We start from the raw sequence: 24899 nt of genomic DNA, 5'->3' as shown, positions 1-24899 counted from the left end.
TTGACACAAAAAATTAATTTTGTTTTTCTCCTGACTTTTCCCTGATTTCCAGAAAAAATTTTCACTTTTTCCCTGACCATAAAGAATATTCTGATTCACTTTCAAAATTATTAGATACTCAAAAAAAAACATTCTACTACATTTACTTACGAATTTCTTAAATTGTAAAATTATTCATTATTCGCAAACATCAATAACTAAATTTTTAAATAAGTATTTAATTATTATTTTTCCATAGGAATTAAAATTCTTCAAAACATTCAAATTCAAACATTTTTCAAATTCAACAACTTATAAAATAATTTTAATTTCCATTAAATTTTTCAAAAAAAAAAAATTAAATTATTTACAAAAATTATAATAAAATTCGTTGCAAGAATTCACTTATTTTCATAAATAATAAAATTCTTCACATGATTTCAATTATTTTTAATACAATTTTAAATAAATTTCTCGAAAAATAAAATTATCTTCAAAAATTTTTTGCAAGAATTAAATTAGGTACATTTCATAAATAATGAAATTCTTCGCTGAAATTCAAAAATTTTCAAAATTTACATTTTTAATACAAGTTTTCAAAAGAATATAATTATTTAAATAAAATGTTATAAAATTCGTTGCATAAATTCAATTATTTTTACAAGTAATAAAATTTTTTACGTGAATTCAATTATTTAAAAAAAAAATTGATAAAATTCATTGCAAGAATTCAATTACTTTCATAAATTAATAAAATTCTTCACAGGATTTCAATTATTTTTAATACAATTTTAAGTAAATTCTTCGAAAAATGTCACTATTTTCAAAAATTTTGTTAAAATTCTTCGAAAGAATTCAATTATATGTATTTTATCAATTATGTATTTTTAAAAATTCATGCTATAATTCTTAGTAATATTCAATTATCTAAAATTTTAACTAATATTCATTTTCAAATCAATTTTTATTGGAAAATTCTATACAAGAATTAAATTATTTAAATACAAAAATAAATAATTTACTGAATAAATCAATGTTTTTTGAAACTAAATTATCATAAAGAATTTTATCAACAAATTTGAATTTTTTCGTGAAATTTTAATAAAATTTTCAAGAATAATTAAATTTTTCGAGGAATTCAATTAAAATTGTGGGGCCGTTCAAAAAATACGTAACGCTATTTTTCGGAAATTTGGACCCCCCCCTCCCCCCATGTAACGAAATGTTGTATACATTAGCGCCATTTTTTCTGCTGACCGTAACAAATAGCTTGACCCCCCCTCCCCCCTAAAGCGTTACGTATTTTTTGAACGGTCCCTGTATTAAAAATAATTGAAATTCTATGATGAATTTTATTATTCATAAAAATAATTTAATTTTTGTAAAAAATGTTATTATTTATGAAAATAATTGAATTATTGCAAAGTTTGCTTAGAATTTTATCAAAAATTTTTTTTTTAAATAATTGAATTCTTTTGAGAAATTTTATTAAAACTGTAGATATTGAAAATCATTGAATTGAAAAAAAATTTTTGAAAATAATTGAAAATTTGCAAAGAATTTTATTAAAATTTTTGAAAATAATTGAAATTTGGAGAAGAATTTTATTATTTTTAAAGATAATTGAATTTTTATGAGAATTTTTTTTTAATTTTTGAACATAATTGAATTTCTGCGAAGAATTTTATTACTTTTGAAAATAATTGATCTTCTTCAATTATTTGTAACTTCTCCAAAATTCAATTTTTTCCAGTTACTTAAATAAAAATCCCTGACTTCCCTGACCAATTTTACTTTCCCTGACTTTTCCCTGACTTTTCCCTGATTTCCCTGACCTGTGGCCTCGTAAAAATTTAATTAAAAAATTTAACAAAATCGAAATGTAAAACTGGTTAAAATCGATATTATTTTAATGTGAGATTAGATTTTAAATATTTGCAATTCAAGAAGGGATCTCCCCTATTTTATATATATAGAGATAGAGATACGTATGTGTATATATATAGGAAGAAAAGTTCTTTTAGAGAAAAAGATGGTTTGCAAAAGCATGAGAGAAAGATAATCTTCCTTGCACGAGAGGACTCACAGTCTGCCTTCTCTGCCGCGCATACAATTTGAAATTCCGAGTACATGTTCGCCAAAACGATTCGGAATTCAGCATCTTGAAAAGCTAAGGGAAATCTAACGGAAACGAGTGCATCTCAATGAAATCGTAACATCTTCAATTTAAACTCGCAGTTTAGTCTTGCAAATAAACAATTATTAAAAATTTTTTTGGAATTTTTTAAAATTAACTTCTCTATTTTTAACGCATTTGCGAAATTTTTTTCTACTCCATATTGTCAATATAAAATTAAAATAATATAATTTATAATAACTATCATAAAATTATTATTTATAAATTATTTAATGAATAATTTGACTTAAAAGTTTCAAAATTAATTGGATTTTTAAATAGTTGTGTTTACAATCTTCATAAATAGATGAACTTCAAAGGTTTCAATTTGAAATTTTAGAAAATCAAAATATCAATTTTTAATGAGATTTAAATAGAAATTTTAAAAACAACTGATTCTAGAAATTCAATTATTATTTTCATAAATAACAAAATTCATTTTAGAAATTCAATTATTTTCATAAATAACAAAATTCATTTTAGAAATTCAATTATTTTCATAAACAATAAAATTCTTCTCCGAAATTCAATTATTTTCTTAAACAAATTTAACAAAATTCTTGACAAAATTTCAATTATTTTTAAAAATGTTCCTCATTTCAATCATTTTCAATATCTACTATTTTATAATAAAATTTTTCAAAAGATTTCAATTATTTAAACAAAATTTTAATAAAAGTTTCATAGGGATTCAATTTACAATTTTTTATAAATTTTTTCGCGACAATTCAATTATTCTTAATTTTTTAATAAAGTTTCTCGACAGAATTCAAATATATAATATAGAGAATTTAAAAAAAATAGTTCTGAGAAATTCAATTATTTCGAAACATTTAAATATAATTCTGTTAAAAATTCTATTTTATTTAAAAAAAAATTTTTGACAAAATTCTTTACAAGATTTAGTTATTAAAATTGCAATTTTAATAAAATTCTCCTATAAAATTCAATTATTTTCAATAAAATTCTTCTTAAGAATTCAATTATTCTCATAAATTAATAAATTTTTTTAAGGGAATTCAATTATTAAAAAAAAAATTTGAATAAAATTCTTCGCTAAAAATACATTATTTTCATAATTATAATAAAATTTTTCTTGAAAATTCAATAAAAAAATTTTGATAATTATTTTCGTAAAAATTAAAATTCTCCCCAAGAATTCAATTTTATTCAAAAATAAATATTTTCACAAAAATACAATTATTTAAAAAAGTCATATTTTAATTATTTTTAATTTTTTAATGAAATTTCTCGATGGAATTTAATTATTTTCAAAAAGTTTTAAAAAATTCTGAGAAATTCAATTATTTAAAAAAATTTTGAATTAAATTCTTCACTGGAATTTAATTAACAATTTTTTATAAATTTTTTCGAACCAATTCAATTGTTTTTAATTTTTTAATGAAGTCTCTCAAAAGAATTCAAATATATTCAGAGAATTGAAAAAAAAATAGTTCTGAGAAATTCAATTATTTCGAAATAAATAAGAATAAAATTCTTTTAAAAATTCTATTATTTAAAAAAAAGGTTGACAAAATTCTTTACAAGATTTACTCAATAAAATTGCATTTTTATTAAAATTTTCGTACACAATTCAATTATTTTTAATAAAATTCTTCTTAATATAAGAATTCAAAAAATTTTTAATTTTACAAAAAATTGGAATAAAGTTCTTCGCAAGAAATCAAATATTTTCATAAATAATAAAATTTTTCTCGTGAATTCAATTATTTTAATAAATTTTGATAAAAATGCTTTATATAAATTTGAAAAATTATATAATAAAATTGATCATAGAATACAATTATTTTCGTAAAATATAACATTCATCCTAGGAATACAATAATTATTGTCAAAAATGTTTGTAAAAATTTTTGAAACAATTCAATTATTTTCGTAAAAAATAAAATTCTTCGAAGCAAATCATTTATTTAAGAAATTTTAATAAAATTCTTCCCAAGAATTCAATTCTTTTCAAAAATAAACATTTTCAAAGGAATTCAATTATTTAAAATTTTTTTTTTTAATTCTTCGTCAGGTTTCAATTTTTTAATGAAATTTCTCGATAGAATTGAATTATTTTCAAAAAATTTTTAAAAATTCTTAGAAATTCAATTATTTAAAAAAATTTGAATAAAATTTTACAATTAAAAAAACTCGTTAATTAATATAATAGAGAATTTTATTGAGTATCTAATAATTTTTGGAGTAAATGAGAATAATTTTCAGGGTCATAGAAAAATTTTAAATTTTATTCTGGAAATCAGGGAAAAACAAATTAAAATTTTTGTGGCAATCCTGAATAAATAAATAAGAATAATCCGCCATATTTATTTTTTTGAAAATCTGTAAAAAAAAATCGTAACCAGCTACCAAAAAAACTTCCAGATACTAACTTTCATGGAAATTTAATAAAACAAATTGTCCGCCATATTGGATCCGCCATTTTTAATTTCGAAGTTCTGTCATCGAATTCATAATCAGCGATGACTTCAAAAATCCCTGTATACTAATTTCTAAGCTAAGACAGCAATTTTTTAAGAAAATCAGCCATATTGTATCCGCCATTTTGAATTTTTCAAATCTCACACTACATTCTTGGTTAGTGACCCAAAAATTCATTGTACCCCATCTTTTTGTTCATTTTTGACTAATTTTTGTTATGTTTAGAATTATTTTAATATTCTCACATTCTGTGATTAAACTGTCTTCAAATGTCAGTTGAACTTTAAAAGTTCAACTCTTCGATAAATAATAATCTACAAACAAAGAAAAAAGAACGAAATCAGCTCAACGAGTGAGACCTACCTTTCGTTGATATTGTGAGCGAGGAACGACTTGGGCAAGGACAGAGATCTCTGCTGCGGATCCAGAATGACACCACTTGGCAATGAATTGTCCCTCTTGGCCGGTGCACTTCCGGGTCTCGATAAAATTCCATCCCGAGGTGGTTCAATCAATGTCTTCAGGGATCCAGCCATTGCGTCCTCCATTGGCGTCGATGCTCCCGAACTCTTGGCATTTTTTGGACTCTTCGTCGATGTTCGATCGGACGTTGTCACCCAAATATCACTGCTGGAAGATGATGATGAGGTTGGAGATATTGCAATACCACTTGGCGATTTATTTAAACACTTCATTTGATTGGGGGAAACTTTTCTCTCCGTCTTTTGGGGCACATCAAAATTGTTACCGATTTCTGATGATTTCCGATAATCCCTCTTATCGGAATTAGCCACGTGACCATTAACCGTTTCATTGGGAGTCCAGCGGGAAGAGGGTTTTAGAACGCCCCTTGGAACGCGTTCCTGATACTTGGGACCACCATTAACATATCTTTGACCAGACTTTCTCAAATTGTCCCGATCCCTCGTTTCCCTGTCGTCCATTCTTTCGAGTGAGGCCGGCGACGAACAGGTACTACCTCTATTAACTTGACTTCCTGTTTCGGAAGTCATTCTCTGATGTGCCGGATAACTTTGTGAAACTTTCATGAAAACCGGGCCTTGACTGGGTGAATAAATACTGTCTCTTTGGGAGCAATGTGGCCAAAAATCACAAGTACTACTGTTACATCGCATTTTTGATTCGGGACTGAGAGTGAAATCGTGATTTGACGTTGAATTAGTGACGGGAGTTGTTACACCGCGTTGTAAAGTTTTTGGTCTACTAATTTGTTGTTGGGTCGAGGTATTGTTGTTTGCTTTAATTGGTTGAGTTTGTTTAGAGGATATAAAGTAAACGTCATATGAGTTTGGAGTTGTTTTTCGCTGATCTGCATTATCGTTGCGCTTTTCGAAACGACTTGAGAGAAGATTACGCGCAGCAACACGACTACGGGTACCGTAAAGAAATTCAGTAACCACTTCTGCCTCTCGCAATAAATCCTCGCTCAAGGCATCCTCCGTGGACTGTGCTTTTCCTGGGGAAATAGGTGCATTAAATGTACGAGTAACAAAGCCACTAAAAAGAAAAACGCAAATAAAAAGACCAACAGGTTCTCTAAGATGAAACAGCTAGTAAAGAAAAAAAAGTTTCCTGTTTAATTGGACCTGGCTAATTGAATGAGATATTCTTTGTGAAGGTTTCGAGAAAACTGTAGTCTTTTTTAAGAAACTTTAAAAAGATCCGTTTCTTCACTATTAAAATATCTCATCTATTAGTGACACACAATTTCCTCACATCTGACGATCATATTGATAAATCTGTAAAGCAGAATGCTAGACAAATTCTGTTTATCCATTTGGCACATTTTTTGTGCTTATTAATTAGGAGAATTCCCTGCAAGTTGAGATTGACTCGCACTGCCAACTACGGTATCTTTAGTTACTGACCCTTGCTAATTCACAAAATTATAGTAATTGTTACGTAACTGCGACGGCGGAATTGATAACCGGTAAACATAATTGCAATTCGTAAGTTTCATATTCGGAAGCAAGGAAATAAATTATTAAACACTGCCTAATTAACCGAATTTCCAAAATGTCATCTATTTGCACCGATCACATACATCGAATTAATTACCGATGTATTTTATTGTAATCCACAATTAACGAATTCGGAATCAATAAATCAATTATGTAGCTCTACCCAATTCATGAAATCACAGTAATTGTTACCTAATTGCGACGGTGGAATTAATTACCGTACAGTTAATTGGAATTCGTAATTACCAATTCTGGTTGCTACTACATTAGCTGCTGCTTACTGACTAATTTGAGAATCTACAGTTACTGTGATCTTTTTGCGATGTTGAAATTAATTACCGATATACTTAATTGAAAATCGTAATTATCAAAATCGGAAGCAACTACAATTATTAAACACTATCCTATTCGTCGAATTACCGAAATTGTTATGTAATTGCGAGGGTGCAATTAATTACGGGTTTGTTCAATTCCAATTCGTTATTACCAGAGTTTGGAAATATAGTTTAATTCAACGAATTCCAATATCTAATTGTCAGGTTTGAATTAATTACCGGAATACTTAATTACAATTAGCAAACTCCGAATCCAAAAGCAACAACATTAATTACTTAGCAGTGCCTACTTCGCCGAATTACGAAATTGTTATCTAATTGCGACATTTAAATTAATTACCGGTATACTTAATTGTAATTCGTAATCACTAAATCTGAAAACGGATAAATTAGTTACGAAGACTTGTGTAATTCACGACAATTCGGAAAGTGTTATCTAATTGCTACGACGAAATCATAAACTAGTGAAGTTATTTGGAATTCGTAATTATCGAATTCGGAAGCAATTACAATAATTAATAAGGACTGTCCTCTTCGACGAATTACTGAAATTACCATCTATTTGCTACAATGTAATTAATTATCGGTATAGTTATTTGCAAATCGTAGTTATCAAATTGCAATTAGCTATAATAATTATTAAGCACCCTTCTCTCACGACGAATTACCGTAATTGTCATCTAATTGCAACGGTGCAATTAATTACCGGTATAGTTAATTGCAATTCGTAAATTCCGAATTCGGAGGAAACGACATCAATTAATCAGTACTGCCTACTTCTCCGATTTGCAACAACGTTATTGTGACGGTGAAATTAATAACAGGTATTTGCAAATCGTAATTATCTGCATACTAAATTGCAATTCGTAATTACCAAATTCGGATGCAAGTAAATTAGTTACTGAGCATTGTCTTATTCGATGAATTATCGAAATAGTCATCTAACTGGGACGCTGCAATTACCAATATGCTAACTTGAAATTCGTAATTAAAACATTTTTGAAGTATCGTTCAATTCACTGAATTCCAAACTTGTTATCTAATTGCAACGTTTGAATTAATTACCGGTATACTTAGATGCAATTCGCAATTACCAAATTCCGATGTAAAATATTAATATTATTGAGCGTTACCTAATTTGCAAATTTAGAGTAACCGTTATTTATTTGCGATGTTGTAATTAATTAACGGCATAGTAGTTAATTGAAAATAGTAATCATTAAATTATCGGTAGGCTAAATTACAGATCGTAATTGCCATATTTTTAAAGTATAGGTCAATTAACTAAAGTCCAGACTTGTTATCTAATTGCGACGCTTGAATTAATTACCGAAATACTGTATTATAAATCGTAATAACCAAAGTCTGAATCCGCATAGTAAATTGCAATTTGTAATTACCGAATTCGGATGCATATTAGTTACAGACCATCTAATTCTCCGAATTACAGTAACAGTTATCTAATTGCGACGGGGGAATTAATTACTAGTATCGGTAGTTGGAATTCGTAATTCCCAACTTCGGTATTAGACAGTGTAATTACTGAATAAATTCAATTCACAGAATTCCGAATATGTTATTTAATAGCGACCGTCGAACACGGGCGCTGCGAGAGAATGACGACAGCGCACGAAAGTCGCGCCGCCCTCTCTCCCCCACCACTCGCTCTCGTCTTGCTGGCTCAGAGCGAAGCTATATAAGCCGCCCGCACAGTTTCTCCGTCAGTTTGTCTTCCAACTTGGTTCGAGGTGCACTTCAAACCTTAATCGGAACTTTCTCATTCCTGAATGTATTCGCTTCTAAATAAAAGCCTAGTTTCCCCTTTCGCTTACTATTATTACCTTCTATTTTCATTATTATTTTTTGTTACAATAGATATTTCTTGCGAAGGTTTAAATTAATGACTACACCTCTCCTCTAAATCACAGTAAACTGAAAGGTTCCAAAATAAACTCTGTCTTGATAATGTAGCGATAAAATAATGTGAGTATTAGTTTTCGTGTATGAGCGACGTTTATATTTGTATGTGCGTAATATAAGAAGACACGACGAATTTTGTCGTATTTTGACGAATTCTTATTCGGTTTCCTAAATGAGAAAGAGTAGGGAGAAGTATAGGGAACTGCTGTAATATTGTATCTGCGAGTCAATGTTTCGTCGTCTTCCATAAGAAAAAGAAATTCTTTTCGCCATATCTTGTGTACTCGTCGAGAAACCATAAGGTAATCGTTTGATTATATTTTAGATCTTTTATGTAATGTTACATTCATATGTATTATGGATAAAAGGTGATCTCGATACATATATATATGTGTGTGTATTTTTTATATAGAGTGGCGAATTGATATATGGTGAAATGATATTCGTATTCCGGCCTTGATATAATTCGTGTGGCATCTTTTTGAGCAATTATGTCTAAAGGGAAGGATATTTCTCGCAAGGAACTTTATTGAAACATCAATCCAAATTAAGGGTCAAGAGATGTACTTTAATTTATAAATCCTTCAACTATCCTTTACATATGGACCTTGTGACTACATTGATGCACCATTTCGATCATTGAGCCTTTTGGAATAAAAAATGTAATAAAGGAAGCGACGAACAAACAGATTAATACGTAAGAAATTCTAAATTAAATTTTATAAGAAAATGAATGATAATTGAATTTATGTCGAACTATTTTTATATTTTTGATATCATTATTGTATGATTGTCTGTAATTGTGTGATTTTGTGTGTAATTTGTTTGGTGTGAATGTAAAATATAACGATCATGACGTCATGCTTTATTGAACTATTAATGTAATTGGATATTTTGGCATTTACTTGACTTCTATTAAATTGATAAATATATTAATTTGTGCCTTTATAAAAATCGATTATTCTTATTTTAAAATAAATTCTTTAATATAATACTCATTTTATCATTTATTTTATTTTAAATTATTAATTTTATTTTTTCACATGTTTGAATATTTTTTAAAGATAAAATTAATGGTTACATTTTTGGCGCTCAACGTGAAGGGCACGATAGAATTTGTCCGTTTATTTAAAGTTTTGTTTTGTGTTCTTCGAGAAATTTCGTTGTATATTTTTGATTATATGAAAACAAGGTCAAAAGAAGGCTTGTTGTTGACGGGTTTAGAAAGATTTAAGAAAATTAAAAACACATTTAATAGAAGTCAGGAAATATTGGAAAATAATTGTGACGAAATGGAAACTGGCGATGGAGAAAATTTAAATGCAATGTCGATAGACGAACTTCGAGAAGAAGTGCATAGATTGCAACAACTAAATGTAGTACAAAATAATCGTTTAGCTATTTTAACACAACAAAATGTGACTAATAATGGGAATGCAAATAATCCGCTTTTGAAGGTCACGTTAAAGTTTGGTTTGAAACACAAAGAAATTTATTTACAGATTATGACGATTTTAAAGAAAAATTTCTAAATGAATTCTTTTCTATTCCCATTAGAGTGAAAATTAAATCGATTTGGCTTTCTAAAAGATTTGAACCTTCTCAAGATACATTGCATTCATTTTTCTTAAAACAGGTTCGGGAGGCTCAATATTTTTTACCGAAAATTGATGATTATGAGGTTCATTATACAATAGTAGCGCAAATGCCGATCCGTGTTCGGGAAGCAATGGCTGCTGTTGATTTTTCAGATTATCAAAAAATATCTCAGGCCCTCACGAGATTAGATCTTACATTTAATGACAAAACGAATATTCAAAAAAAATATCAAAACCAACAATCAAATCTATCTGGAAATAAACCCGAAAATAAAAATAATATTCAGGTTCGTCACATCAATGCTGATAATGGTCGACTCGATCGGGGACAGAACTTTTATCAGGTAGAAAGAAGTAATAATTTAGAGTCAAAAGATTTTCATAAAAGTGGTTATAGTCATCGAGGTGACATGCAATTGCCTGATATGAGTGTTCCTCCCCCTCCCTCGTTCAACTCGTCTCATCGGATTCCAAATAATAAGCAACAATATACAAATAATTTAAACTGGATGTAGGCGCGATGTTATCGATCGGGGCATCGTGCCGATATCTTTATTCTGATTTTCGCGATTTGACAAATGAAGTAACACAAAATGATTTTAATGATAATGATAAAAAGAAACTTTCTCGTATACCATTATGTCCTAGAATGATTGTCACTATTTTTTCTGTACCAATGCCAGCATTAATCGATACGGGAAGCCAAATTACAGCAATTTCTGAGGAATGTTATAACTATTTTTTATCACATGGTACTTTTGCAGAGTTGCCCGTCTCTAATGTTGAAATTTATACCGCGATAGGAAAAAAATCAACGGTGATAAAGAAACAAATCATACAAGAAATATTAATTGGTGATAATAAATATTTATTTAATTTTCTTGTGGTTCCCAAGTTAACAAATGATATTATTATTGGAAATGATTGGTTATCAAAAAATAAAGTCACTGTTGATTATAAGAGTCGTTGTATTTTCATAGGTGGAAATGTAGTCCCTCGTGAACGTGTTTGTTTTGATCAGATAACGAATAAATTAAATGACGCCGATTTGCAAAGTGATATTGAATATATACAAACGTTACAAGTTAAAAAGAAAAGCGATATTAAAATAATTCCTAAGATGGGAAATAAAAAGGGAATTTTTGACGAAAATAATTATGATTTATCTGACTGTTATTTATTTCATGACGAAATAAATTGCGGAAAGAATGAATCTGCATTATCGAGAACTATTGACATAAATAATAAAAAAATAAATATTGAAAATGACTTTTATTCGGGTGAAGTATTTGTTGAAGATATACATATTAATACACTTTGTAATAACGAAAATGAAAAAGTTCATGACTTTGATTGTTTATCGTCGGATGTTTCTAATAATAATTATTTGGACTCTGATTTGTTTACTAAAAAATTGCAATCTTTGATTTCACTGTTGCCCGATTTAACTTGTGATGAACGAGAATATTTTATTACTAAAATGTTGAAATTTCAAAAACTTTTTACTCCAAAAAATGATAGCGCAGATACCTCCCCATATAAATTAAGAATAAAAGATCACGAAACTTATGTTCGAAAACATTACCCGGTTCCGTTTGTCCATCGGGGACCAGTAGGAAAAAAAATTAAAGAGATGGAAGAAGCTAAAATTATTGAGAGAACTGATGCCGAATATTGTAGTCCATTGCGAGTTGTTATAAAGGCTGATGGTTCAGTTAGAGTCTGCTTGGATGCACGTTACATTAACAATATCATCGAATCGGATCATGAGGCGCCGCCTTTAATTAATGAGTTATTACAGAAATTTTATGGGGTGGAATATATGTCTATTGTCGATCTTGAAACTGGATATTGGCAAATTCCTCTGCATAGAGATAGTAGAAAGTATACTGCATTTTTGTATGACTCAAAAATGTACCAATTTTGTAGATTGCCTTTCGGTCTAAAGACTGCAGGGTCAGCTTTTATTCGCGCAATTAATAATGCTCTCGGTGATCAGTTTAATGAAATTTTATCAATTTATGTAGATGACTTTTTGATAACAACAAAGGGATCTTTCTTTGATCACGTTAGTGGCCTTGAGTCTATTTTTGAAGTTTTGCAAGATAAGAATTTTACTTTAAAGCTCGATAAATCGTTATTTTTGCAAAAAAGTGTAAAGTTCTTAGGCCATGAATTGTCTATAAGGGGAATAAAACCGCTTTCAAATAAGTTAGAAGTCATTGCTAAATTCGAAAAACCAAAAAATCGTCGCGAACTACAACAATTTTTGGGGGTGTGTACCTTTTACCGTCAGTTTACAATTCGACATGCAGAGCTTATCGATCCATTTCGTGTCATTTTGGCGGAAAAAAATCCATGGAAGTGGACTGATTTACATTCTCAAGCTTTTGAAAAAATGAAATTGGCTTTTATACAATGTGTTGAACTTAATCATATCATTCCGGGTGCACGATATATTTTGCAAACAGATGCGTCTGATGTTGGTGTAAGTGGAGTTCTTTATCAGTATGATAGTGATGACAATCCTCGGATTATTTCCCTTGTAAGCCGATGTTTAAACAGTGCTGAGATGAATTACACGACGACTGAAAAGGAGCTTTTAGCCATCGTGTATTCAATCACTAAGTTAAGAGTGCATTTACTGGGAAATCAATTCGATGTCATCACTGATCATAAGGGTTTGACCTTTTTACAGTCGACGGCTTATCTAAGTGCGCGTCTGATTCGTTGGAGTTTAATCTTGCAAGAATATGACTTTAATGTATCGTATTGTAGAGGAAAGGATAATATCGTGGCGGATTTTTTTAGTAGAAACCCGCGCGGTAAATTTGAAAATAATCATCAAAATAAATTATCGATCGATGTTTTACATATAGATTCGGAGAATAGTGAGATTGATCTAGCGGTATGTGCAATAGAGTTGGATAGAGATTTAACGAAGTCATTGAAAAATCTGTCTGTTTTACAGAGAGATGATGAGAACTGTAAATTAATTTTAGACCAGATTGAACAAGGTAATAAACTCGATTTCTATGTGATAAAAAATAATGTCCTGTTTAGATATGATAAATTTCTTGAATTTTGGCAAGTTGTTGTTCCTGTTTTGATAACAAAACAATTAATGGATTGTATTCACTCTAAATTGGGTCACCCGGGAGTATACAAAACCATAAGTTATATAAAGCAATTTTATTATTGGAAAAAAATGGGACAGGAAATTAAACAATTTGTATTAAGTTGTGATTTATGCCAACGTGTCAAAGTTTTAAATATTAAAATGGAAGGATCGTTTAATCTGGTTAAATCGATGGAACCTGGTGATCTTGTATGTATTGATTTTTTTGGACCGTTACCGAAATCTATTGGGGGAATACAATACATCTTTGTAGTAATGGACGCATTCTCAAAGTATGTGAAATTGTATCCTATAAAAAAGGAAACTACTGAAATCGTAATAAAAAAATTATGCGATGGGTATTTTCCAGATTTCGGAAAACCGAAGCGTATATTAGCTGACCATGGCTCTCAGTTTACTTCAAGAAAGTGGATTAATAAGTTAGATCAATTGGGTATAAAATTTGTTTTCTCATCTATAAGACATCCACAGGGGAATCCGGTAGAAAGGGTGATGAGGGAGCTCGGTCGTTTATTTAGAACGCTCTGTGCTGAAAAGCATACTCGTTGGGGTAAACATGTGTCTGATATAGAATTTTTTCTTAACGTCACTACTCATCATAGTACTGGTTATTCACCTCATGAATTACAATTTGGAGTTAGGCCTTCCGACCCTGTTCAAAAAATTTTAAATTTTCCAGAAACAAAAGAAATCGCGAAAGATGTTAAAATTTTATTAGCCCGAGAGAAAATACAACAGAGCTTTCAAAAGCGTGCTCGAGTTCAAAAGTCTTGCTCAAAAGTCAGTTTAAAAGTAGGCGATTTAGTACTGTTACATATTCCAAAAATTTCTGACGCATTAAAGAAGGTAACTCGAAAGTTCTTTCATGTTTATTATGGACCATATGTGATAAAAAATGATTTTAAAAATAATTCTTATGAACTAGCTTCCCCGGAAGAACCTGAAAAAATTATTGGGATTTATAATAGATATCATTTAAAAAAATATAGAATGCCTTATGACAATTGAATATTTGGATTTGCATCGCGTTTAATAGTAAAATGTAATGATTTGTATAATATAATATTTATGTTGTTTAATACCTAATTATTTGTTATGAAATTGTTATTTTACAGTCGACATATTAGATTGTGATGTTAAATTGAATAATTATTGTTGTCAATTCGAGTGTGTAAGAATGATATTAATATATACAAAATGAATAAATAATAATTATTGGATAATTTTTATATATCGACGAAAATTAATGACATTATATGTTTAATTAAATATAACATTTTGTAATTTTGACTCTAATGTAAAATGTAGCTCAAAATTAAGGGGAATGATGTAGCGATAAAATAATGTGAGTATTAGTTTTCGTGTATGAGCGACGTTTATATTTGTATGTGCGTAATATAAGAAGACACGACGAATTTTGTCGTATTTTGACGAATTCTTATTCGGTTTCCTAAATGAGAAAGAGTAGGGAGAAGTATAGGGAACTGCTGTAATATTGTATCTGCGAGTCAATGTTTCGTCGTCTTCCATAAGAAAAAGAAATTCTTTTCGCCATATCTTGTGTACTCGTCGAGAAACCATAAGGTAATCGTTTGATTATATTTTAGATCTTTTATGTAATGTTACATTCATATGTATTATGGATAAAAGGTGATCTCGATACATATATATATGTGTGTGTATTTTTTATATAGAGTGGCGAATTGATATATGGTGAAATGATATTCGTATTCCGGCCTTGATATAATTCGTGTGGCATCTTTTTGAGCAATTATGTCTAAAGGGAAGGATATTTCTCGCAAGGAACTTTATTGAAACATCAATCCAAATTAAGGGTCAAGAGATGTACTTTAATTTATAAATCCTTCAACTATCCTTTACATATGGACCTTGTGACTACATTGATGCACCATTTCGATCATTGAGCCTTTTGGAATAAAAAATGTAATAAAGGAAGCGACGAACAAACAGATTAATACGTAAGAAATTCTAAATTAAATTTTATAAGAAAATGAATGATAATTGAATTTATGTCGAACTATTTTTATATTTTTGATATCATTATTGTATGATTGTCTGTAATTGTGTGATTTTGTGTGTAATTTGTTTGGTGTGAATGTAAAATATAACGATCATGACGTCATGCTTTATTGAACTATTAATGTAATTGGATATTTTGGCATTTACTTGACTTCTATTAAATTGATAAATATATTAATTTGTGCCTTTATAAAAATCGATTATTCTTATTTTAAAATAAATTCTTTAATATAATACTCATTTTATCATTTATTTTATTTTAAATTATTAATTTTATTTTTTCACATGTTTGAATATTTTTTAAAGATAAAATTAATGGTTACAATAACTAGATGACGTTTCACGACCTAGGGCCAGTTTCACCAATACCGATTAAAAGTGAATCAATGATTAAATCCTCAATCAGCCAATCATAAACCGTTAAACTGGCTTTAATTATTGATTAACTTTTAATTAAGGTTGGTGGAATTAACCCCTAGTCAATGTATTAATTAGTAATTAGTCTATCCGGATTTTCTCCGTATCAGTGAATTCTTTGACGGAAACTTCGCAACTCTAAAATTCCGTTGGTGGCAGTGGGAGCTAATTTCAACTTTCTGGGAATTTTTCTTATTGATGACGTACACTCATATGCAGTATTCAATACCCTAAGCAAGGCACTAATTTATCAGTTTATCTAATTTTACTTTCGTTTCCGAATCGGCCGATTGATAACCAGAATTTAACTTTGGATTTTGCAATTGGAAACGAAGTGGACAAACTCAAAATTCGTACCTTGACTAATTGTGAGGAAAAGCATAGTGTACTTTTTCGGCTCAACCGATTCAATACGTCAGATGTCTCGAATTAAAAGCGCAACTAATAGTCAAAATACTAGACATGCTGAAATTCTTTTCGTGCACATAAAACCAAAATCTATTCTATCTGAACAAAAGAAAAGAATCATGCCAACTGAAAGAAAAACGACAATAGTTTGACATACTGTTAGATAAGGCGTGACGCTTCTGACCGCCTCTCTCAGCAGTCTTGATGGCTCTGTGATCATTAGACAACTGTTGCGGTCCAGAAGAGCTTGGAGATTTTTTCTCCGGCAGTTGAAGACTCCTGGAGCGTCGTACACGTGATTGAAGAGAATCAGGAGATGAGGTGATGTTTCTAGTGTTCTGTTGCTTCGAACGTCTAAAGTTTGGCGTTGGTGATCGACCCTGACGTTCGACACTACTCGAAGTCGATGACGAGGAAGACGGTGAATTGAAGGACATTTGCTTTCCAGATTCCGAAGAACCGGGTGATCTTCTCAATGGCTGTTGACCTCGATAGTGTCTATTCTGTCGACTACCGGGTGATATCCTCTCACCATTGGCACGAATCGATTCGGACGATGAATGTAAAGGGACTACTGTCGGTGAAATGGTACTCAAGTCGTCCTCATCCTCGTCGTCATATCCCTCTACAGACGAATCGGTGTTTTCGGCCAGTCTTGGCATTGTCGTCCTGTTCATACAACTGTCTAGACTTCGAAAGCCCATTGAAGAGGAAGACGAGGATGATGACTCCTTGTATCTTTGAGCAAACTGACTTCTTCTCGAAGACGACTGGTCTTCGAGGGATTTTGCCTGGGCCATACGGTATTGTTGCTGCTGAGACGTGATATTTGGTGTCTTTCTAAGCTTAGCGGCGGAAAGATTTGAGGATTTTCTAGATACGGACGATGGGAGGGAACTCCAATTTCTGGTGTGAGGTGGCGAGGGTGGTGGGCTTATTATGTCACTATCAACAATGGCGTTCGAACGTGGTAGAAATGGAGCTTTGGGATAGGTTGAATTTGCCATGTGCCTCGAGGAAGATCTTTTGCCAACGTCTTGAAAAGCTGGTGGTGGAGAGATTATGGGCGTTAGAGAGGGTGGTGAGAAGGACTCGGGTATATCGTGGGGTGAGGAACAGTTACTAGGTGGATCGTAATCTCGACTGTGAAGAGCAAGATAATCAGGTCTCTGTGATTCGAGACGTGAGAAATCGGGACACTTTCCGGGTTCGCTTTTACTGCAGTGATAGTCTGCTAATTTAACATTGGTTCTTCGCGCCAGTGGTAGTGTACCAACATTGTTACCAATTTTATTTGCATAGTTGGTTCTTCTGTCATCGAGGGATCTCTGTTGGACTTGTACCCAACCGGACCTACCAAGATAAACACCGTCCACTTCATGTTCACACCAATGCACCGGCGATAATTCTCGATTGCAGCTACCACTCACAAAAAGGTCACCAGAAGAACCACCCGCTCCGGATAGAAAATTGGCTACAGTATCCCGTCGTCGTATTTGACTTTGTCCATCCTGACGTAATTTAAGACTTCCAGTATTTGCTTTCGATGAGATTTGCGACTCGTGACGCTTGAGGGAGGGTATTGAACTTCCGCGATTATAACCCCCACGTGTGTTCGCAACAGATTTTCCTCTAGATGCAGTTAGACTTTTTGTACTCCCCACACTGTATGCAGAACCTTGGGAACTAACTTCCCATGGATCTGACGTTCCACGCAGATGCAGAATCGTATTCCTAAAATCAGAAAGCAGCTTTCACCTTTCTGACATCATTGATATGTTGACAATTAGAATTTCAAAAGCAATTTGACTTTATAAAAATTCTTCATGCTTTATGATTATCACATTTCTGTTTGCACTCGAATTGAAAGGCATCTTCAACTTTGATAAATAAATTGATAAACGAACGAGAGAAATGAATGACAAAGTTACTATCGTGGGAGGTAGAGACATCAAAGAGAAATAATCCAGCTCTAAAGGAAGTCGAGAGAAGAATTTACACAACTTGTGAAGATGCTGCAATTTTTATTTCACTTTGAGAAAACTAGACTTTTCAAACTTTTATTTACTGGGACATCATAATACTTTATATTCATGTAGTGTAAAAGAATCTCAACTAAATTCTCCTAAAAATTAAGATTTACACTTGAAGGATAATAATACAGACTTTTTTTGATGAGAGACAAATTCGATCATAAATTAATACTAATACCTAAGTATTTAAATTAATACATTGTAAATGGTCAATGTTAAAAATTATCTTTAAAATTATTACACAAAATAAGTAAGCGACAATGCGAGCATCAAATCAAAACTGATTAAAATTTGTTTTTGAAGAATACCATCCGTATTAAATCGAAAAGTCATTGAACTCATAGCTAAGCATAAAGAAAGAACCTTCACAATTCTGTTATTTATTCAATCTTCTATTAAGAGGGAATCGCGTTTTATTAAGAAAACAGATATCTTTCTACTTATTAGTAATTGTATAATCGTTACTGAAAATAATAATTTTTGAAATGGAGCGTCTTTTATAATTTGGTTCACGATCAAGAATAATGGTATTCTTTCAATCCAAGTCATGTTTGAAATTTAATTGATGTGCACGTACCACAGATTTATCGTTTTTATTATCATTACGTTCATTGATACGTGTATTCAATGAGCGCTTCGTCTGACCAATATTTGTAATTTGCAGGACAACTTTTACAACTGAATTTGTAAACAATATTCGTTACTATTTTTCGCTTTTTGTTCTTTGTCCCGTTTTACAATTGATTTAGGATTTTTATTAACAATTGGAATTTGTCATCAAATGAGAGGAGGGAATAATTGGCTGTTAAGAATTTTTCCACTTTTGCTAAGTTGTCCTTGAGAAACGAATAGGGAAAAAGAAGAATCGCTCTGTCAACAAGATTGTGTACAATATTGATTTTTTGTTGAACTGGATGATTTGAAAAATAATTGATTAGTCTACCGAAAGAGGTTGAATTTTGATGACAATTATTTATTATTTTATTGTTTATACCGTGACATTTAGAAAATTAATTTCACTATCTATTTCTAGTTCGTAAGTGAATTGTAAATATTATAGGCATTAAGATTCTCAAATTCAATAACTTATGAGAATATTATTATAAAATATGAAGAACTCCAAATCTTCGACTCGGAGTGATCGATTCCCTCATGTTATATAATAAATTTAAGATGATAATGATAAAAGCATTATTTTATATCATAAGAATATTGTAACTATAAATTCAAATTTTCAAAGATTTGAATGTGAACCCTTTTCAAAATTCAATTATTCCTAAATATTCACATAATAATTCTTCTAATATTCAATTATTATCTAAAATTTTACCTGAAATTCATATTTTAATAAATTTTTACTTAAAAAATCTTTTGAGAATTCAATTATTTACATACAAAAATAAATAATTTATTCAATAATTGAATATTTCTTAGAATTGAATTTTTATGAAGAAGTTTATCAAAATTTTGAAAAATAATTGAATTCTTTCGGTGAATTTAAAAAAAAATTAAAAATAAATGCAATTTTCTATCATTATATTTAAAATTGTTTAAAAAATAATTGAAATTTTTGCGATAAGTTTCGATATTTATGAAAATAATTGAATTCCTGTAACGAATTTTATTGAAAAATTTTTTAATGAATTGAATTCCTGTGAAGAATTTTCTTTGTGAAAATAATTGAATTCCGCAGAAAAATATAATTATTCATGAAAATAATTAGTTTCTTGTGAAGAATTTCATTCAAATTAAAAAATTGAAAATAATTGAAATCTAACAAAGAATTTTACAAAAATTCTTTTTTAAATAATTGTATTTTTGTGAAAATATTTATTTTTGAAAAAAATTGAATTTTTGGGAACAATTTTATTTTTTACGAAAATAATTGAATTCTTTCGAAGATTATTACAAATATTTTTGACAATAATTTTATTCCTAGGAAGAATGTTATATTTTACGAAAATAATTTTATTCTACGACCAATTTTATTATAATTTTTCAAATTTATAAAACATTTTATCAAAAATTTTTTAAATAATTGAATTCTCAAGAAAAATTTTATTATTCATAAAAATAATTGACTTCTAGCGAAGAATTTTATTTAATTTTTTATAAATAATTGAATTTCCTTAAAAACATGTATTATTTGCGAAAATAATTGAATTCTCAAGAAGAATTGTATTGGAAATAATTGAATTGTATAGAAAAGTCTTATTAAAATTACAATTTTAATAACTAAATCTTGTAAAGAATTTTGTCAAAATTTTTTATAAATAATAGAATTTTTAACAAAATTTTATTTAAATGTTTCGAAATAATTGAATTTCTCACAACTATTTTTTTTAAGTTGATAATAAAAATAATTGAAATGAGGAACATTTTTAAGAATAATTGGAATTTTGTCTAGAATTTTGTGAAATTTTGTTAAGAAAACAATTGAATTTCGGAGAAGAATTTTATTATTTATGAAAATAATTGAATTTCTAAAATGAATTTTGTTATTTATGAAAATAATTGAATTCCTTAAATGAATTTTAATATTTATGAAAAATTGAAAATAATCGAATTCCTAAAATCAATTTTATTATTTATGAAAACAATTGAATTCCCAAAATGAATTTTATCATTTTTGAAAATAATTAAATCGCTGTAAAAAGTTTTATTATTTATGAAAATAATTGAATTATACCAAATGAATTTATAAAAAATTTATAAATAATTGAATCTGTGTATAAAATTTTATTATTTTCGAAAATATTAGAATTTTATTAAATTTTTTTTTTAAATAATTGAATTCCTTTGGAAAATTTTATTAAAATAGTAGATATTGAAAATCATATTGAATTGAAGAAAATTCCTCTATAAATCCTTTCTTTTAATAATTAGTTAAATATATCTCGAAAAATTTAATTTAATTTCAGAAGAATTTGAATTATGAAAATTTTTCAAAAATCTAAGTTCTTTTCTAATTAAATTCATTCAACATTGAAATTTTATAAAATTTCAAATTGAAATCTTTAAAGTTCATCTATTTATGAAGATTGGTAAACGCAACTCTTTTGAAATCCAATTATTTTTGAAATTTTTAAGTAAAATTATTCATTAAATAATTTAGGTATTTATTTTATAATAGTTGTTCAAGGTTTAAGTTATTTAAAAAGAAATTCTTGTCAGAAAAAGAATAAAATTGAAGGATTTGTATTAGAATTCTTGTTAATTTCATAGTTTATGAGGCAAACAAAATAAAAAACACAAAAATTCTGAATTTTCTTATAAATTCTAAAAATTTAATTTTTTCCAGTACTTTTAAGTTTGTGAGAACCTTTTTGATCGAATTTATCTCTCATAAAAATATACACTCGGAATTTCATTTATCTTTAAAATAATACAAACTTGACGGTAGAAATCAAATCTGTGACAAAAAAAGTGTGGGCGGAATTTACACCAGAATGCTAATTTTCGTTTGTAAAACATTCAATGTCAGGCCAATCACCTTTATACATCGCCCACGTGTCTTAATATTTTCCTTACAATATTCAACCAAAAAATAATTCTTGAAGAATTCAATTCTTTCGCCTAAAATCGCAATATTGTGAAGATCAAAATTACAAACTTGAGAGTTTCCTTCTTCTGCTTTTATTGAATATTTGAAAAATGCAAGATGAGAAGAGGAGGAAAAATACAGAATTCCTGGACTGAAATCAGATTATGTTTATTTTGTTGCATGATCGATAGTGGAAGCTTACGTCTTATATATTGGCACCAGCGTTTCCTTTTTTCTATCCAAGGGACGTAAGCTCTCCTTCAACAGTCGCAATCGATTCTCCTATACTATTTCACCGGATTTTGTAAAGATGTCAATAACGAAAGAAAAAAAAAATATATAAAAAAACGACTCATGTATACAATACACCTTATGGATTCTTAGCTTTTTTCATCTACATACATTTTTGAATAAATAAAATATTCCTCAGATTTTTCCTTCAAACTGACAGTCTCGATGCTATCGAAAAAAATATGAGTAGGAAAAATTTATTACCCCGCGGAGAATAAATTCCCTCGAAGAAATTAAGGTTCATCATTAAAATTGATAAGAGACTTAGAAATTTTTTTCCTTTTAATCCTAAAAGTACTTTGTCTTCTTTTTTTTTTGCGGCTCGCACACTATAATTTAGCAAACTAATGAACTTTCTTGTTCATTTGCGGTTGTGCCGCAGGGGAATTGAGGTAAACAAACCATTTCTGAAGATCATTAATGACATGATAAACTTCCTCACCTGAGTGAACATTCATGAAGTTAGGAATATATATAAGAAACGATTCACTTACTCTGAGAATCGAATTCAATTCAGAGAGAGAGAGAAAGAGAGACTTACGGCACATTCAATGTCTGACAACCATTGTTTGTTGGAGATAAAAAAAATTTTTCAACAATGAAGACATTAAGTCCAGATTCTGAGAACTGGAATTTCTGGATCTATTAAATTTTACGCTCAAAGGGAGAAACTATATTCCTCTGGCATAGTCTAATATAGTATTCCGAAAATAAATTATCCTAAATGATTTGTTATATTATTTATTGGGATAGAAAATTTTATTTTCTAATTTATATCCAAATTATTACATTTTAAATAAAAAAAATATGTTAAAAATAAAAAGATATGTTACAATTACAGGGTTGCCATACGCTTTTGCTCATTTTGAATTTCCTGACATTTCCAGGTTAAAAAAAAGGAATTTTTCCATGTTTTGAAAACTATTCATTTTTATTTTACAAAATAGTAATAATTAGTAATTAGTCTTTATAATTTTTCCATAAGAATTAAAATTCTTAAGAAGATTCAAATTCAAAGTTTTTTGAAATTAAACAACATATAAAAAAATTGTTATAAAACATGAAGAAATCGATCACTCGCACTTGATAATTAATTTTAAAAAAGTAGTAAAAAGAAGCTTTTAAACAAAAAAAAATAGTAAAAAAGTAACTATCGAAAAATTAAACTTGACGACAAAAAAAATTCAAAATCATTGAATTGCGCAAAGTTTTTAAAAATAATTAAATTTTACAAAGAATTCTATTAAAATTTTTGACAATAATTGAATGTCTGTGACATTTTATTAAATTTCTTTTGAAAATAATTGAATACCTAAAAAGTATTTTATTATTTATGAATATAATTGAATTCTTGCGAACATTTTTATTAGAATTTTTTTAAATAATTTAATTTCCAAGAAGAAATTTATTACTTTTAAAAATAATTGAATTCTTGTTATGAATATTGTTAATTATTAAAATAATTGAATCTTGCAAAGAATTTTATTAAAATGTCTCAAAATAATTGAATTTTCGGGAATAATTTTGTTATTTATCTTTAATAATTGAATTCTTTCGAAGAATTATTTATGTAAATAATTTAATTCTTGGGAAGAATTTTATTAAAATCTAAAAAATAATTAAATTATTTCAAAGAAATTTAATTAAAATTTTATTTAAAATAATTGATTTCTTTCCAACAATTTTATCGACTGCTATTTATTAGTAAAATCTGTTAATTAAAATTTCAAAAGCAAAAAGTAAGTCACTAATTCAAATTAGAAACCATTTTTACTAATTGAAATTTAGAGTCTAATATTTAATTATTATCTACAATTTTAACTGAAATTCATATTTAAATAAATTTTTATTAGAAAATTCTACAAGAATTCAATTATTTAAATAGAAACATAAATAATTTATTCACTAATTGAATGTTTATTAAAATTGAATTCGAATAAAGAAGTTTATAAAAAAAAAATTTTTAAATAATTGAATTATTTTAGAAGAATTTTAATAAAATTTTTAAGAATAATTACATTTTTCGTGGAATTCGCGATGAAAATTGTATTTCAAATAATTGAAATTCTGCGATGTGTTTTATTATTTATAAAAATAATTGAATTCCTAAAAATAATTGAATCTATGTGAAAAATTTTTACTATTAATGCAAATAATTGAATTATTGCAAAGAAATTTTTTAAAAATTTCTAAATAATTGAATTTCTCTAAAATTTTTATTATTTATGAAAATAATTAAATATTTGCGTAGAATTTTATCAAAAATTTTTTTTAAATAATTGAATTCTTTTGGAAAATTTTATTAAAATATTAAATATTAAAAATCATTGAATTGAGGAATATTTTTGAAAATAATTGAATTTTGGAGAAAAATTTTATTATTTATAAAGATAATTGAAATTTTGACAAGAATATTTAAAAATTTTTGAACGTAATTGAATTTCTGTGAAGAATTTTTATTACTTTTAAAAATAATTGAAATTCTGCGGTGAAGTTTGATTACTTATGAAAATAATTGAATTTTTGTAATCATTTGTTTGCAGATTAAGATTTTCAAAGATTTTAATTTGCAGCCTTTTTAAAATTCAATTT

General features: G+C 28.4%; 1 protein-coding gene across 7 annotated transcripts in view; it reads right to left on the bottom strand.

The window, feature by feature from the left end:
* Positions 1-24899, bottom strand: part of LOC122503188 — a 318272-nt gene that overhangs the window by 133796 nt on the left and 159577 nt on the right. For all 7 annotated transcript variants that reach the window (XM_043613669.1, XM_043613987.1, XM_043613735.1 and 4 more), the window contains 2 exons: positions 16597-18173; positions 4964-6077 (listed from right to left, as the gene is read on the bottom strand). In XM_043613669.1, the coding sequence (XP_043469604.1) occupies positions 4964-6077; positions 16597-18173 (2691 nt within the window). The remainder of the gene's footprint in view (positions 1-4963; positions 6078-16596; positions 18174-24899) is intronic.

Source organism: Leptopilina heterotoma, unplaced genomic scaffold (genome assembly GCF_015476425.1).
Source record: "Leptopilina heterotoma isolate Lh14 unplaced genomic scaffold, ASM1547642v1 Lhet_0, whole genome shotgun sequence".
Taxonomy (NCBI): Eukaryota; Metazoa; Arthropoda; class Insecta; order Hymenoptera; family Figitidae; genus Leptopilina; species Leptopilina heterotoma.
The sequence above is the reverse complement of the archived record's forward strand: the minus strand, read 5'-3'. Positions and strand labels throughout refer to the sequence as shown.